Source organism: Limulus polyphemus, unplaced genomic scaffold, assembly GCF_000517525.1.
Source record: "Limulus polyphemus unplaced genomic scaffold, Limulus_polyphemus-2.1.2 Scaffold245, whole genome shotgun sequence".
NCBI lineage: Eukaryota > Metazoa > Arthropoda > Merostomata > Xiphosura > Limulidae > Limulus > Limulus polyphemus.
This window is the reverse complement of record NW_013665855.1, coordinates 567,544-584,802: the sequence shown is the minus strand read 5'-3', so window position 1 is coordinate 584,802 and position 17,259 is coordinate 567,544. Positions and strand designations below refer to the sequence as shown.

Genomic DNA, 17,259 nt, shown 5'->3' with positions numbered 1-17,259 from the left:
CAACTAGCTACAAGTAACATGCAAATATAGAAGACATTTTTTATTGCTGCTACGTTTTGTCAAAAATTATGAGATCAACAATAAATAAATTTAACAACTTATTAGGAATTTTTAAAAACTTTAAGTGAATTCTTACTATAATTAAATTGAAATTACTAAAAAAAAGTATTAAGAGAGATGATTTTTTATAACCGAATATTAGTTGATGGTTTCAGAATTAGTCTAAATTTCACCCTGAACAGTTAATAATTAGTACTGAATAATATATATATATATATGAAGATATAAGACTCAGAATTTAATGCCAGTTTTATTCCCATATTTTCTATGCCAATTTTTTTGTTTTTCGTAGCACAATTTTGCAGTTACGTTCCTTCTGACTAAAATTCACGATCTTTTGATTATAAATGATCACTTCAAACACAAGAAAAACCAACAGTTCTTTGAGGTTTTACCAGCTAAAACAGTATTATGTCGATGGACTTAATCTGATATTGATGAGGTATTGTAATGAAATGGATACCATCCCATTGCCAGAAAAATTCTTTCAGTTAGATTCAAATTTTGATTTTACAAAAAAAAGTGAATTTGGTTTGAAACTTCTAAACAATATGTCAGTAAAATATATATTTTAGTTGATGAAAGGTAAAAGAAAAAAGGAATTATCATGAAACGAAATTTTTATAGCTACCCTGATGATCCGCAACAATTTTTTTAAAACAGTGAATTTTTTATCATATTTTGAATATATTTTAAAATCCTTTTCACCAAGAGGTTGTTAAAAAAAAGCCTAAGAGTTAGGCAATTAACTTGATTAATCAATATAATTGAATACACCTATTTGTTTCACATAGTGTTTCTGATTATTACTGTTTTAGATTATTTCAACCATACGTTAATTGAAATTAGTTAAATCTATTAATGTCGTAAAAATAATCAGTTAATCAAAATTAGTGTTTCTGATCACACTATTTTTGATTATTCCAACTATCCAGTAATAGAAATATTGCTATTATGATATTTGTTTAGCTTAATTGATTAGTGTCATAACTACAGAAATAATTTACTAATTGAAATATTGCCATTATGTTTGTTGCTTAGCACAAAGCTACATAGTTGTAGCATAATAAGATGTTTTTAGTCAACTCGTGTGTATGAATAACCATTTTCAGCCATCTCAGCTAATCAATTAATGATCATTCTTATTAATTGATTAGCAAATTCCACTAAGAGTCTAGCTCTAAAACAAACTTATAAAAACAACTGTAGCTAAGAGCATAAGAGTTGACCAGACACCAATTTTCCTGGCTTTGCAGCAAGCTGTTTTAATTTTAGGTGAGCTAAAAAACATTGCACAAATGCATATATTATTTCACTGATTTCTAGGAATGTACAAGAAAGAAAACTTTTCCTAAAAAGTTTCAGAAATGATATGTGGTGACAATTGTTTATACTTACTTCATATTCATAACTGTGTATTTTGCCATAATTATTTTTTGAATAATTCCTTTTTAATATACATGTATAAGATACTACCCAAAAGAAAAAACACAGAATTTAGGGATTTTCCATGCAGAGCAATGTTTAAGCAACTGCCATAAGAAGTTGGCAGGTAATATTTGTTCAGTACATGATAAAAGTATGCACGTACTACATATTAGATGCTATTTTCATACAACTTTATATTTAAATATCTCGGTTTTTATTCTAAGCTCGGAGGGGAAGAAGCAATGTCAAGGAGCATTATTTGAAGTAATCTTTTAAAGTGGTAAATTGTTTTTTCTTTATTAATTCACAAATTCAAATATGCTTGGCCATGCTGCAACAGTTAGTCAGAAATATGGGCAAATTGGCATTTAAGTTTGATTTTTTTGATGCCAAAGTCTAAACAGTATAATAACAAAACCTATGACTGAAATACATTTTTTTGTTTTTCAAAACAAGTGTATGTTGAATTTTCATGTTTAGGAAACAAGTAAAAAGTTAAGTATTGATTTATATAACCAAAGGCTTTTGCTCCTGAACCTCTAATTTCAGTACCCTATCTTTAAATACAAACTAACAGTTTGGTTGAGATGCAGAGGATTTACTTTAGAATTCCAGCTAATGACTTCCCACTTTTTTTTTTTTTTTACATTGTAGTTTCTAAATTCCAGATAGTAACTGTAGTAATTTGGTGACTAATAATTTTATTCTTCAGGTTCTAAACCCAGCTAATGGAGAAGTACTTGGAACTGTTCCTGATTGTGGAGCTCAAGAAACTGAAGAAGCTATCAAAGCTGCTCATGACAGTTTCCAGTCATGGAGGTTTATTACAGCTAAAGTAATTAAGTGTGTTCAGTTTCTTTTTGCCACAATATCTGATTTCAAAAGTGTATACCTTTATAAGAAACTTAGCTTGCTGTTAATTTTCATGCAAAATACATTGAATTCATGTAAAGTTGATGCTGTGTTTTTCCATTTAAACTAGATTTAGGTTTTTATTGATTAACATTGTATTGCATTTATTTGGACCATTTCTTTCTTGCAACTATAACAAAATGTAAAGTCATGTTTTAACTAGTAAGAAAAGAAAGTTTAAATACTTTAATTGCAATATTTAATTAACTCTATGTGCAGAAGCAAAGGTCCAAGTGTGCATTATACAACCTTTTACAGAGTGCTATTCAACTGTGTATTAGGTATATTTGATGCCAGAGTTATAGGCCATTCATTTTACCCTATATTGCTGATTTAGTGACATTTGATGTTAGAGGAGAGTAAATACCAGATACAATATACAGAGATACTGAAACAACTGTAGACTTGCATTTCAGAGGCTATGCAAATGCAATGTGCCAACTGTACAATAAACAAAAGTATTTTTTTATTGTTCACATAAACATCACCTTGCAATTCAACTCTTCTGAATCTGAGTCAGGCTGACATCAGAAATTCACAGATGTATCTTTAGTACAGATACTTTCTTAATACATCTGTTGTTTTTTTTCAGTACAACAGACTTGTACTTCTTATTAAAAGCTTCCCACATTTTGTCAAAATGCATACAGTAATCTTGGAATATGATCAACATTTCTTGTCCAGTATGAGGTAGATCCAATGGACTAAACTCGTGTATATTGAGTTAATAAATAGTAACTGAAGTAACTGTAATGTATCACTAATAAATTTTGCTTGATAATTAAGTTTCTACATGTTGTAATTTTCTGGTTAAGAAATTAAGAGCCTGCTAATAATTATAATTTTTTTTGTTGTACTATATTTATCACTGCTAAATTTTATTACTTTATTCACAGTAATACTTTTGAGTGGTATGTTCAGAGTGACTTTCCTTTTCTGATTTTTTTTTTTTTTCTAGGAAAGAGGAGCAAAACTTCGTGCATTGTTTGAGTTACAAATCAAACATCACCGTGAACTTGCAGAGCTTCTCACAGCAGAAGCAGTAAGTAAATGGATAGTCCTAATTTTCTTGTACTGTTGCTAACGGTGAATGCTTTGTACAATATGAGCTTTTACAATATGTAAACTTTGTGAATTATAGAATTTTGTTATATTACAAAAGATACTAGGACCCCTCACTCCTATCTAGTAATGGACCTTTCTTTTTTGAATTTGCATGCAGATTTTTGTATCCATGGTGGGAATTTATGTTAATGGATATTTCATTCCTTGAAGGGGACTGAAATATAATCAGGGGCAGTCAGAAACTTCAGTTTCTCTTCACCCCACCATGCAAGTTAAGATTAAGTGGCACCTAACTTTAGAGAATTTTGGATTATTGTGGGGGAGTTTTTGATATAGGGCTAACTAGTAGGATTGCCTCAAGACATCAGGAGAAGCTGTGAGGAGATCTGAAAATATGATGAAAGAAGGAGAGTTTCTTGAGATGTTGACTGCCGGAACATGGAGAGGTAGCAGTGGGCGAAGCATGCGAGTTTGTTCATACACATGTTTTGTGTTTACACATGGTGGAGACATCAGTTGGGTTGAAATTTCATTGAGGAGAGCAGAGCATAGACATGTAAACCGAATATGTCCGAGTATGACAGTCAGCTAGTTGGAATGAAATGCTATAAAGAAATGAGCTTGTTAACCTGCTTAACTCTCTTGGTCAACTTGACTGACCACATGACCTCTTTGTACTCGTTTAAAGTCTTTATAGATTTTATACTTACTAACTTTTAATGTAGTATATATATATATATATATTCATGAAACTTGGCAGTCTTTCAGTTAACATTACAAGTCTTTCACATACAAAAAATCATACTTTTTAGTGAAGTATTTTAAATAAACTAAAGAAAGATTTGTCCTTGAATATATCGAGTATTTGTTTTGAATAGTCCATGAGCAAAGCAATTTTCATCTTAAGATTAAAAATACTTTTCTTCATCTCAAAAATCCCAAATTTCATTTGTGTACTCTCTAAAACCTCCTAAATACATTTCAAATGTTTGTTTCCAGTAAAACTTTATATTTTATCTGTTATTTTCTATACCCTAACTTTATACAAGGTTGGTCAATTTGACTGACATCATAATCACCAGAAAAAAAAAGAAAATCGAAATAAATCTAAATTACCCTTATTTTCTTTCAAGAATTACTTCAAATGTAGCATGAAACTACATTCTTTTATCTTTAGTAGTTATAAACTCGTAACATTATACATCTATTTAAAATTAAATGTTATTGTTTTATTGCCTTTTGAACTGTGTCTAACTACTGTTTGTGCCATAATATGTTGTAAATCACTTGGGGAATGTGGAGCTCATGTTACGCTATCAAATTACATTACCCACGAGCTGTTCGCATGCGTACCTCATGAAACATTTTTGTTATATTATTTATTTTACCTAATTTTTTATACTAATGGTAGTAATTCACTAAATGTTTTCATTTAATTAAATAATGCACCAAAGAACATAGAATAATAACATGCAAAATGTGGACAATTTCTTCTAACTATCACAGTTTTTCTGGTTTTCTAACTATGCAGAATGAGCCATTACAAATCCATCCAAGCTAGTCATTGTCGTTTCTGTAGGAACAAAGCTCCTACTGACAAAGAAATAGACAATTATTTGTTGAGGACATAATGTAGTATAATATGTAATTTGATAGATGAAAACCTTGGCTTTCTGTTGGTTGTAGATGATATAGAATTAAATGTAAGAGAGAACTATTAACAAATCCTGAAAGAGAGGCTGTGATAGGTGGGTGTACCAAGAGGGGTCTGATTTTCTATTTGATAGCTCTTTAACTAAACAAAATTTAAGGCTATAAAAATTAATGTTCTTTGTCTGAGCAACAACGATTTTATAGTGAGTAATTTACATTGAATTTCATAGGTATTGGAGGGGTTGTGGATAAAATAGAGAAGATGGAATACCTAGAGAAAATGTGTTGTGTGACACTAGGGGAACTTCAGAATGTTTTTAAATATTGCCTTATACAATTAAGAACTCAACTTGTATACTATTAAAATATGGATTATTAGTTAAGATTTTATGTTATACTAATTGGTATAACATAAAGAAAAAATAGTTTAATAAAATTTTGAATGTAAGACACTAAAACCTTGTGACATGTGCAGTAAAAGATACATGTGTGGATAGGGTTAAGAGGAATGGTTAATGTGTGTATCAATAGTGATCTATCTGAATGTCCTTGCCCTTTGTTAAAAAAAAGCAAACTGATGTGGTTCAACGCATTAATTTATATGAAATCAGTATAAATTATTTGCCAGAAGTGACACTTGTGTAACAGTACGCTATCCTCAATTATTGATGTGATATTTAAATCTTAACTTTTTTTTTATGTCGGGAAATTTTTTTCATGGATTTACAAAATATGTATATATGATTATCCCTTATCTGTTATCCATTGATCATGCATACATTAATATGAAGAATATGCAAAGTAATAAATTTTACAATACTTTGTTTGTCTCAGATGGATGGATTAAAATTGCCATTTGTCATCTCATTTGTGAAGAGTGATGGTGGTAATAGTATCATGTTTTACCTGATTTGAAGGAGGTTCACTGTTTAATACTTAAGAAAGTCACAAACTTCATATTATTTATAGTTACCCATTTTTAACAGTGCTGTACTGTCTTCAATATTTGAATTCTATGAGTAAAGGCCATACACATCTCCTACAGCACGATAATGCCTTACCAGAAAGTGTCAGCAGTGAGTTTGACAAATAACATCCAGGGTCTGACACGGCTTGGAGACACTGTAGAAATCTAACTAAGGGATAGACTACATTTGGAGCTGCTTAATAAAAGAATTAATGATTTACTCCCTATGTTATATAACAGTTGTTGGCAAGTGTTAATAATAGAGTCTGGGCTGTTGTCAGTTGTAAAGGTGGGCACATTACTTTTAGTAATGACAGAACACCCTTTTTTTTTAGTATGATGTCCTGATACTTTTGCTTATGTAGAATAGATATATGTCTATGTGTGTGTGTGAATGTTTTAAGAATATTCATGAAAATGATAAAACTAGTCAAAAGAAGGTGTTAGATTTTACCCTTTTCAATTCAGCTTTAATACATGTAAAATCTAATAACTATTTTATGTACTGGTTTACTTGTCACAAATCCTGAAATCCACATTGTATACAAAAGTATATTTTATAGTAAGTAAAAATAATAGTTTTGAAATAGGAGTACATGAATGATAAGTGTTTGGAACTAGTGCTATTAAAACAGTACCAGATATATTTCTCAACTTAAAGATGTAAGAGTTTCTAGAAAATACTGTTTAACACTAACAAAGGATCTGGAATAAGTACTCGTAGTAAAAGCTGATTAAAAGATAAAACAGGTGCTATCAATACTTACCACTTGAGGTTTTATTAGTCAAATATTAACACCTCTGTGCTGACCAATAAATCTGCTTTTAAGTTTATAATTTCAAAGAGCTTTAGAAAAACCTCCTCTGTAAACCTGTAGTCCACTTTCAGAGTAATGACAATGAGACTTAAATGAGCCAGGCATAAGGCATCATTATGTTAAAACAATTACTTTCAACTTTTTTTTCTTGTTTTCAATCTTATTTTATTAGTCATAGTAATCAAAACAAGATAATAAAGTAGAAATAACAATCTAAAAACCAAGTAGATGAATGTACAGTTACCCTCTATATGAAAATCAGGTTATAAGTATTCATATGAAAACATGTAAGAAACATGTATATGTGAAATTGGGCATAAAATACTAAAAAGAACAAAATACAATATTTTTCTTTTAAATTATGTTTGTCATACTAAAGATATAAAGTAAAGTTGTAAAGTTCTTTTCTTTTGTAAGATTGATTATACAGGTAAAATTGTCTAACCATACTTTCTTTGTTTTTTAGGTATTGCTTAATGCAAATAATATCAGTTTTTGTCTAATTAAGTTACTATTTAGAAATAGTCACCTGAAGTTATGATTGTTTATTGTTAATATCTCTTTCCAAAAATTTTCAATTTATTGAGTGGGAAGAAATTAAATATTACTGTAGCTTTGAAACATTACATGAGATTATTTTTGTATACCATATTTGAATAACATAGAATAAAAAATGTAACCATTAAAAAAAGTTATTTGAACATGCTATACATTGAATATGTAATATTATGAACTTAAGTGTTGATACAGAATGATGAAAACCTTATTACCCAAGCACTTTCATTTTGTATCAAGATTTCTTGAACCTACATCGTGAATGCATTCAAATGTTTTAACTTAATTATCAGTGGAAACCAAAAACATACATTTTCAACCATGTTTTGCAGAACTTTGTTTTCAGTACACACTACTAATACCTTCAATTGCTGTCAGTTTACCATAAAAATTATCCACTGAAATGTGTTACAACTATGTGCCACATCACATTCATTCAGATGTGTTTTGAATGTTTAGTGACTTAGATGTTTTTTTAAAAAGACTACGAATAAGTTAAGCCTACATTAATTTAGTAAAAAAATAACACTGAAAATAAACTGATATACTAGGGAAAGAGTCTGAAAGAAGCTACTGGAGAAATTAATTATGGAGCATCTTTCTTGGAGTGGTATGCAGAGGAAGCTCGACGTATCTATGGGGATGTGATTCCTTCTTCATCTAAAAACAAACAGCTAGTTGTCCTGAAACAGCCAATTGGAGTAGCTGCTCTTATTACACCAGTAAGTGGTAAAACTAAAAGCTAGAAAATATGCACTCAACTTTAATTTTCAGAATTAGTGTGTGCATAGCAGTAGACAGTGAATGGTGTGGCAGTATTAACTTGGTGTGTGTGTGTGTGTGTGTGTGTGTGTGAAGATGCTATAGGTACAAGTATCCATTAAGATGTTTGACAACATTAATCAGTCTTGTAGCTGTTATATTTACAAGTATTCATTGAATTGTTTGTCAGCACTAATCAGTCCTGTAAATATTGTATGTTTGCATTTATCAAGCAAATGATTTGTCAGTGCTAATTGGTCTTGTAACTGCTACTAATGTAACTATCCATTTAATTGCTTGTTAGCACTAATCAGTAGAGATAGGTTATTAGTGTAATTTAGTAATTAATTATCAGTTATCAGGCTTATTAATTGATTATTATCACACAACACCTGAATAGTTGGAATAATCAAAAATATTAATAATAAGGAACATTCAGTTCTAGTAGTTGATTACTTTCATGAGTCATGACACTAATAGATTAAGCTGAACAACCTTGAATTAATAGAAAATGATCAACTAATCATAATTAATGCTTCTAGATTATTCCAACTATCCAAGTAATTGAAATACTGCAATTGTGATTTCTCATTATTATTTTCATAACATTAGTTGACTTAATCATAATCTTGATGAAATTATTATTTTATGTGATATAATCAGTGCTCGTAGCTAATTGAAATAATCACTCGGCTATACTAATCATTCATGCTGATTTGTGCTCGTATACTATTCTACAGATAAACCATTAAAAAATGGAATTGAATGCTAAAAAATTATTCCTATTTGGTGACATTGTTTTATAATACAAATACATCTATAGTGAAAATTTTAATGTTAACTTCTAGTTGCCATCAGCTAAATTTGAGTGTGAGTCATATCTAATGTGAGTTTTTAAAGTCTGTTTTAATCACAAAAAACTTCCACCAGTTCAAGCTGTCGCAGTATGATTATTTCTAGTAAGTAAATGAGATTACCATATGTAACATTTTCAAATGTAATGAATAATTTATGAACACCCACTACTATACAAGTGAGAAAGAAAGATAGACATAGCAACAATGTTTGGTTGTAATTAATATTAGTAGAAGTTTTTATTTTCATCCAGAAAGTTTCATTTAATAATTAAGAATATTAAGAATCAAGAAAAATAATATTCTGAAACTGTTGTTTGAAATACAGATATCAAATTTGTTTTCTACACTCAGTATCTCTTACTTTTGAGTCAAAAGAATCTATATTAATACATTATTATAAGTAGGACTGAAATTAACCATTCTGTCGTATTTTAAGTGATTATTATGGCACTTGTAATTTTAGTTGTTGTGGATAATATGGCTGGAAAAACTGCTGTTGTCCTATTGCTAGAAAGCTTATAACCATTTAAAGTTAATTTGGTAGATAAATTATGATTTAATAGTAGTACAACAAATGGAATGACCTACTATGTATAAAAAAATGTAGAAACATATTTGTCTTTGTGTTATAGTGGAACTTCCCAAATGCGATGATCACCCGAAAGATGGGAGCAGCCTTGGCTGCTGGTTGCACTGTGGTTATCAAACCAGCTAGTGACACTCCATACTCAGCTCTAGCAATAGGAGCTTTGGCTGATGAAGCAGGGATACCACCTGGTGTTATTAACATTATACCCTCTTCAATTGAAACAACACCAATAGTTGGAAAAACATTATGTGAAAGCCCTCTTGTAACAGCTCTTTCTTTTACAGGATCTACACATGTTGGAAAGGTGAGAAGAGTTTGGCAATTATTGTGTTTTTAGGACTTTTCCACAAGACCTACACTTGTTGGACAGGTGAGAAGGGTTTGGCAATTATTGTGTTTTTAGCACTTCTCTTTTCCTCTTGGAAAGATGAGAAAAGTTTGGTAATTACATGTTTTTAGCACTTCTATCTTTGACAAGTTGTACGCAGGTTGGGAAGGTGAGAAAAGTTTAACAATTACTGTGTTTTAGCACTTATCTCTTCCACAAGATTTATGTTTGTTGGAAAGGTGAGTAAAGTTAGGTAATTATTGTGTTTTTAGCACTTCTTCCTTCCACAAGATCTACAAGTTGGAAAAGTGAAAAAATTCTGAAATGGATTTACCTCCACTCACACAAAAGTTATCTTTATTGTTGTCTGCCTTCTAAGCTAAAAGAATTTTTAGTAATCAGTGCACCAGTCTTTATACCCAACCAATTTCATTAAGTTTATTCAACAATTTCTATTTTTTGTTTGATTTCATTTGTTTCCACAAACTTGCATTTTAAATTTTCTCATTCTCAAATTCTATGTGTTTTTAGTATGAATTAAAGGTTTCCTGTGGTGGGCAATGACATTACCAGGACAGGCAACAATACACATAACACAACTTCTCAGGACATGGGGCTGACTTTATCCACTGAGGAAGCATGCCTTGGTTCACAGAGAGTTAGCATTTTATGTTCAGTTGGTTTTTTCTTCTTCTTTTCAATTTGACACTGTTTCTAAGTAAGAGGACACTCATTGAGTTACCACTTTGGTCTCTACTTTTTCAGGCACCTTTCCCCCAATCTGGCTGCTACGTTTTTCTCCTCCTTTCTTCCTCTAGCTTCAAGCTCTCCTGGGAAATTCGTCGTAAGTTTTCAACATGTACAATTCACATCAGGTTGATATACTTGTGATAGGGCTGTTCTGATGCCCTTTGTATAACTTTACCATTCTTTACACACAGGAGACTTGCGTATTTCACATCGTCAGTGCTTGATCATTGGTAAGTTAGATATTCAGTTGTACTTTGTTATCTATGTTGCTTTAGTTTATTTGTACATTAAATATTGATTATTACTTTGTAATTTCAGTAATTTCCATCAATATGTACATTAATTAATTTTACATATTTTGTTATTAATAATACTTTTCCTAGGTATGTTTTGATTGTGTGTTAGTTATATATCTTAACTACTTGTAATATCTAATTCGTTGTTGTGTTTGTGTAATTTGTTTAATGTAGTTGTTTGCTATGTTCCTTCTCATCCCCATTCACTTTAGTGTTGGACTTCATTACGTGTCCTTTATCATCTTGGTTAATTTCATGGAACGATATGTTGATATTGATTATTTGTCTTTTTTTTTTCTCAATAATTTTCATCTGTTTACAAGTTCATTTCTACTATTACTGTATATACTGGGTACATTCAGATTCTTTGTTCATGCCAATTATAAGTACTTTGTTTATTGGGTATGTTTGGTTAGTTTGTACCTTCCACATCCTTATTATTACTAACAAATAATTATTTGTTCTCTTTGAATAATGTTTTTGTCATTGTTAAGTATACCTTCTCCTCCTAATTTTAGTCATTGCATGACTTAGTTCTGTGTCCTTGTTGTTCAGGTTACTTTCTCTTTCTGGTACCTTATATATTACTTATTATTGTATTTTCTCAATAATTTCTGTCAGTTTGTATGTTTGTTATTTTCACAGTCTTTGTGGACTAAAAAAATGTTTATACTTTGCCTATTTGATGTTTCTCAGTCCTTTGTTTACTGGGTATATTTTGATAGCTGGTAAGTTACATATCTTTATTACTAGTAATATCTATTCATTTTTCTATCTGAAGTTTTGCATAAGTGCTTAATTGGGCCATTCCTTCCTAATTTTCATCAGTATAGGACTTAAAATTTTGCCTTGTTACTTCACTGATGTGTTTGGTTCTTTCCCTTTCTTAGGGATGAGCTTAGCTTTGGTTCCTATGTTCATAATCCTAGACAGCTGTTTATGTGTTTTATCGGGGAATACAATCTTTTGCCTGACCTTTTCACTCGATGTGTCTTGCATTCTTCATTCAATGGTTTGATTGGCTCCTGCTTGTTTCCTACCATTCTCAGTCCAGAGTCCACATTTCTCTGCTCCTACAAGATGCAGAATGGTTTGTTTTCCTTCTGACAAGGGGGAAGTCCATTCTGATCCTCCTTTTAATACCCCATTCATTTGGGTGGTTTCTTATTTCCACCCTCAGTAGGGCCTAGCCTTCTCCTCTTTGTCTATGAGTTTGGAGTGAGCAGTTCACATGTCCCACACCTTTCTTACAGCTCAATATGGTCTATCTTATTAGGGATATCAACTTCCTTGATTTGGGTTGGACTTGTATGCATTCCATTCAATGAACACTCCTTGATCAGTGGAACTTCTCTTCACATCTTTGGTTTAGTCATTGAATGTAGTCCAGACCATAGCAGGGGTGCTGCTTACTCTGCCTCGTCTGGATTTATGTCTTTTTTCCATACTCCTCTTTAGGGGGCTGAGGTTCTTACCTCGACTCCCAGGAGATTTCTGGTTTCTGATCATTCAAGAAGTCTTCCTCCATATCACCTTTCTCGAACCTTTGGTGGTTCATTGAGCCTTGTCCTACCTCCTTCCTCTCCAATGGGGGGTGGTGTTGGTGGTGAATTCCCATCTCTCCACTTTGGCCACTTATATCACTGAGCCAGTCTCTGTGCTTTTAGATGCTGGGTCTCTTTTCTGAGTCCACTGTCATCGCATTTTGGATTTCACTTGCCTTTATCTAGGCTCCTTCCATCTGGTGGTGGTTTGGTTATCTCCCAACAAGATTCTCATGATAAAGTGATCTCCCATTCCACAGATGTCATCACTCTCTGTCTTCATACATGGTTTTGTCTTGTCCATTGTTTCAGCCCAGTGTCTGACTCTAAATTTTGCATCCTTCCTTTCCAATCCACGAGACCTTCTTCCATGTCCATTTCCGACTGTTGTTAGTATACCTCCAACTTTAATCTCTTTACTGAAATTTATGTCCTTCCCACCCTTCCTTTGCTATTCTTCACCAGGTAGTTTGTCAAAGGTTTGTTCACTTCCTCAATGTCCAGTTTTCAGGCAGCCTTGTCTATCTCCTTTCATTTCTTCTGGGTTTTGTCTTACCCTGTCCTTTCCATTCCTTTGCTTTGCCGGTTGGATCTATGCCCTTTTATTGTCTTACATTTCCATCTACCTTCCCTCCTTCTCCTCCTTGCTTGTGGTTGTCATCATTCAGATTTTTATACCATTCATGTTATCCATATCTTTACCATTTCTCCTATGTCATCCTCTATCCCAACCTCAGTCCTTCCTCCCTAGGACCTATGCTGTGACTGTTTTCTGGCTTTCACACCCATTTCCTTACCTTCCATTCTTATCCAGTTCTTACCTTCAGGTGTTTTATGGTACGTTCTGCCTCCTTTTAGGGGTTTGTGTTTCTAATTCCTTATTCCCTGGAGCCCTTAGTTTTCAGTGTTCTGTTACTCTCACTGGTTTGGTTCATCAACTCATGTGGCTGACTTATTCAGATTTGTCCATGAAATGGTGCTGTCTCCACGATGTCACTTCACATCAAATTCATTACATTACTATGTCTTTTACTGCTTGTCTTCACTGTCCTTTGAGAGATATCAATCGGCTGGAATGTGAACTACTCTCAATACCTTTGTCGTTCATTATCTGCTAGATACGGCTGTGTCTTCCTCCCATGGAGATTTTACACATGTCCATTTGCCTTTGTCTGGGGTAAGTCTTATCGCTTTCTTTCGTATATGTTTTTTTTTTTCAGCTTCCCTAGTGTTAGTATCTTCTTTATGGATCCCATCTTGTAGTGGGTGTTGCCTGGTCAGATATGCTTTGTCTCAAACCTGTGTTTGTTGAAGTAACTATATAAGCTCACAGTTGGGATGGGGTGTTTCTGTAAGACCACTGGACATCTTTCCAGTGGTGTATATGTACATCTATGTATTGGAAATCATTAACACTATATCTTTGGTGGACCATCACTTATGGACTATATGAATAAAGCAGAAGGGGATTACTTAATCGGGTTCAATCTGCTTTTCAAAATAGGAAAATGCAGTCACCCATTGCACTGTCTCCTGTGTGACTTTCCTTCAGACTCACCACTGCCCTTTACCTTCCCCATTTTTTCTTCTAGTGGAGCATGGGAGTCCTTACCAGTCTCAGTTCCCAGTTGCTGGGGTGGTAGACCATGGAGGCTTCTTCCTGAGTGTCATCCCATATTACTGTACTTTATGCTTGTTTATCCACTCAATGAAAAGAGGGCAAAGTTGGTTTCCTACAGGTTGTTCCCCCAGATGTTTTCTGCCTGGCAGAAGGCAGATCACACTCAATAAAACCATTGATCAAATAATAATTAGGGCTAGTCAACTTAGGATCCTTCTCATAATTCCGGTTGCAGAATGACAGTGGAATGACAACACCCTGTTCCTATGGTTGTGTGCAGTAAATGCCTCTCTTTTCATTAATTCTGGTTGCAAAAGGTTCTTTCCTGTCTCTATAGTTGGGTGTGAGAGACTTCATCTGCCTTGTATTACCAGCAATGGGACATTTGTGCTCTGTTCTTATGGTTGGGTGAATGCTACTTGTCCTCCTCATTCTTCTGGATACAGGATGTCTGTCCTGCATTTAAAGTTGAGTGAGTTATGATTTTGCCCATAATACCAATTACAGTTTTTCCCTGTTCTTACAGTTGAGTCAAGGCAACACCAAGATCCCGTGATGCAGAGTCTGGTTTGTCATATTCTTGCTCCCATGATGGCTTTGGGAGTTTGTCTGGTTACGGCCTCTGCCCACTTCCTCTTTATAATGCTGATTGATTGATGTATGGCACTCTGTTTAGTTATGGTTGGGGTTGTTTGGTATCGATAACATGATCCACATACCCTAGCCACTTGTTGTTGTTAATCCTTTTTTTTTTTTCCTTGTTATATGTTGCTACAGCTTGCATCTTCTCAACACTTTTACAATCATGCAAGCACTACCTAATCCAGAAGTAGGGAGGTACCCTATAGGTATCCTTCATTTTCACTACGAGCACATCTGTTCATTCTTGGCAGTTGTTTTCCACTTGGTTCGTTCTTTGTGCACCTACACCAGCCCTTCATCTTTGCTATGTGAGATTCTAGCCTTTTTTATATGAAGTTATCATTTTATTACATTGAAAATGTACTTCCAATAGGCATTTACCTCCTTTTACACACTTCCCACCCTTTCTCTCCAAAAAAACTGGTATTTTTATTCTAGTACTTGCCAATTCTTGAAAGTGAGAATTGAGTGTGAATAGCAGAGGGAGCTAGTTGCACCGTTAAAGGTGGCCCAGTGCTATTGATGGGGAGTAGTCACATGATATGTACATGTTCAGAAATGGTACAAAGATTGGTGTGCTGATTACTAAAAATTCTTTTAGCAATGTTTAGAGGGCAGACAATGATCAAGATAGCTTTTGTGTGAGTAGAGGTAAGTACCTATTAAAAATACATTTTCAGTGTAAGAAAATGTTAACATTTGGTAATTATTGTTTTTTTTAACACTTCTCTCTTTCACAAGATTTACAAGAGTTGGAAAGGGAAGAAGTGTTTAGTAATTGATCTATTTACCAGTTCGTTTACATATTTGAATAAAGATTGTTTTATTTGTTAACTTGTGTTTCTTTCTTTCTTTCTTTTGCTTTCAAGTTTGTAATTATTCTGGGCTGTACATTTCCAGAAACTGCATTTCTGCTGATCTTTGAATTAATCTGTTAAATATCAGTGGACTAGAATAACTCATTATGTTGTCATATTGTGTTAATAGAAGCTCAGTAATATGTCATTTTTATTAACATTACCAACTAAATAAGTTTATATGTATTGACTTTTTTTTTAACTTTATATAGATGATTTTCAGTGGTATAACTTGTATAAAAGCATTGCAGTAATTATTTTTGAACACTGGAACTGTATAATTCTCACCATGATTACTGTTGGTGTATTTAAATGATAAGGTACGGAATGACTGGGATACTACAATTTTATAACTTCCTAATTTTAAATGATATACCTCACATTCACAACTCAAGTAAACTGAAAACCACAGTGGATAATTCTGTTATCACTGTCGGTCTCTAATGTTTGCAAAATTAATCCAAAATTTATAAACTATATATTTGTTTTGCTCTTTTTCCCCAGTGGCACAGCAATAAGTTTATAGACTTACAGCACTAAAATCCAGGGTTTGATTCCCTGTAGTGGACACAGCAGATAGCCAAATGTGGCTTTGCTCTGAAACAAACAAGTTTTATACTGCAGGATATTAAATTTTGTATCTTATAAAAAACCTCAAATATATGTATACAACTTTCCTCTGAAAATTGAAACTCCTATAATCTTGAAATTAAATGTTTTTATATATATAAATATGAGGAATTGTTTATGACTCTTCGGTTTTGTATAATTGTAATACTGTTTAAAATGTAATAAGTGCTTTCAATGCAATAAAAGTTTTAAAAGTTTTGTAGAGATTTTTTATCTTAATTGAATATTATTCTGGATGACTAAAGGTATTAACTGGTTCATTACAGTCATTTAAACTTTATGTGAAATGTTCATGTCTGTAACTTCTGATTTTGTTTATTAATTATCATATTTTAACAGTGTAATTTAAGTAGCCTTTTTTATATTTTTTTTACATGCTTATATATATATTAAACTAACAAATATGTCCTGTGTATGACAAAAAGGGTGGTATGATCTTTAAAAACAGTTTGAGGTATATATTACTGTAGTTATCCTTACCATATGTTTTAGTTACAGATTATTCTGTCTGTCATTTAGTTATCAGTAAGAGTTCACAAATTCAATTCTATACATTAATTCTACAAGGTTTTTGGTTGTTTAAAAAAGTAAATTAGTTGAGGCACAGTCTTTCAAGAGAAGCTGTTAGAAATAAAACATTCAGTGGTTAGTTAAAATTAATTATATATTCAGTCAAGCAAGCAGTATCTTGTTTACAATACTAGGTTAGATAAATGTATTATAAAAAAACTAAAAATGAGAGTGAATATCCACAGCACATGCTCATGCATCATTTGTTTGTTTGTTTGTAATTAAGCACAAAGCTACACTATAGGCTATCTGTGCTCTTTGTTTTAGCAATCCCAAATCTCTTCTGTAGCTCCAGTTTGCTTGAATAATTATCAAAGACTCCAAAATAACATATTAAAAGGCAAAGTTCTTGTTA

General features: G+C 32.4%; 1 protein-coding gene across 1 annotated transcript in view; it reads left to right on the top strand.

Annotated features, from left to right (window-relative positions):
* LOC106478742 (succinate-semialdehyde dehydrogenase, mitochondrial-like) overlaps nucleotides 1-17,259 on the top strand; it is a 37,058-nt gene that overhangs the window by 6,739 nt on the left and 13,060 nt on the right. The window contains exons 4-8 of the mRNA XM_013939303.2: nucleotides 2,201-2,323; nucleotides 3,359-3,442; nucleotides 8,010-8,180; nucleotides 9,710-9,970; nucleotides 13,730-13,740. Coding sequence (XP_013794757.1) covers nucleotides 2,201-2,323; nucleotides 3,359-3,442; nucleotides 8,010-8,180; nucleotides 9,710-9,970; nucleotides 13,730-13,740 — 650 coding nt within the window. The remainder of the gene's footprint in view (nucleotides 1-2,200; nucleotides 2,324-3,358; nucleotides 3,443-8,009; nucleotides 8,181-9,709; nucleotides 9,971-13,729; nucleotides 13,741-17,259) is intronic.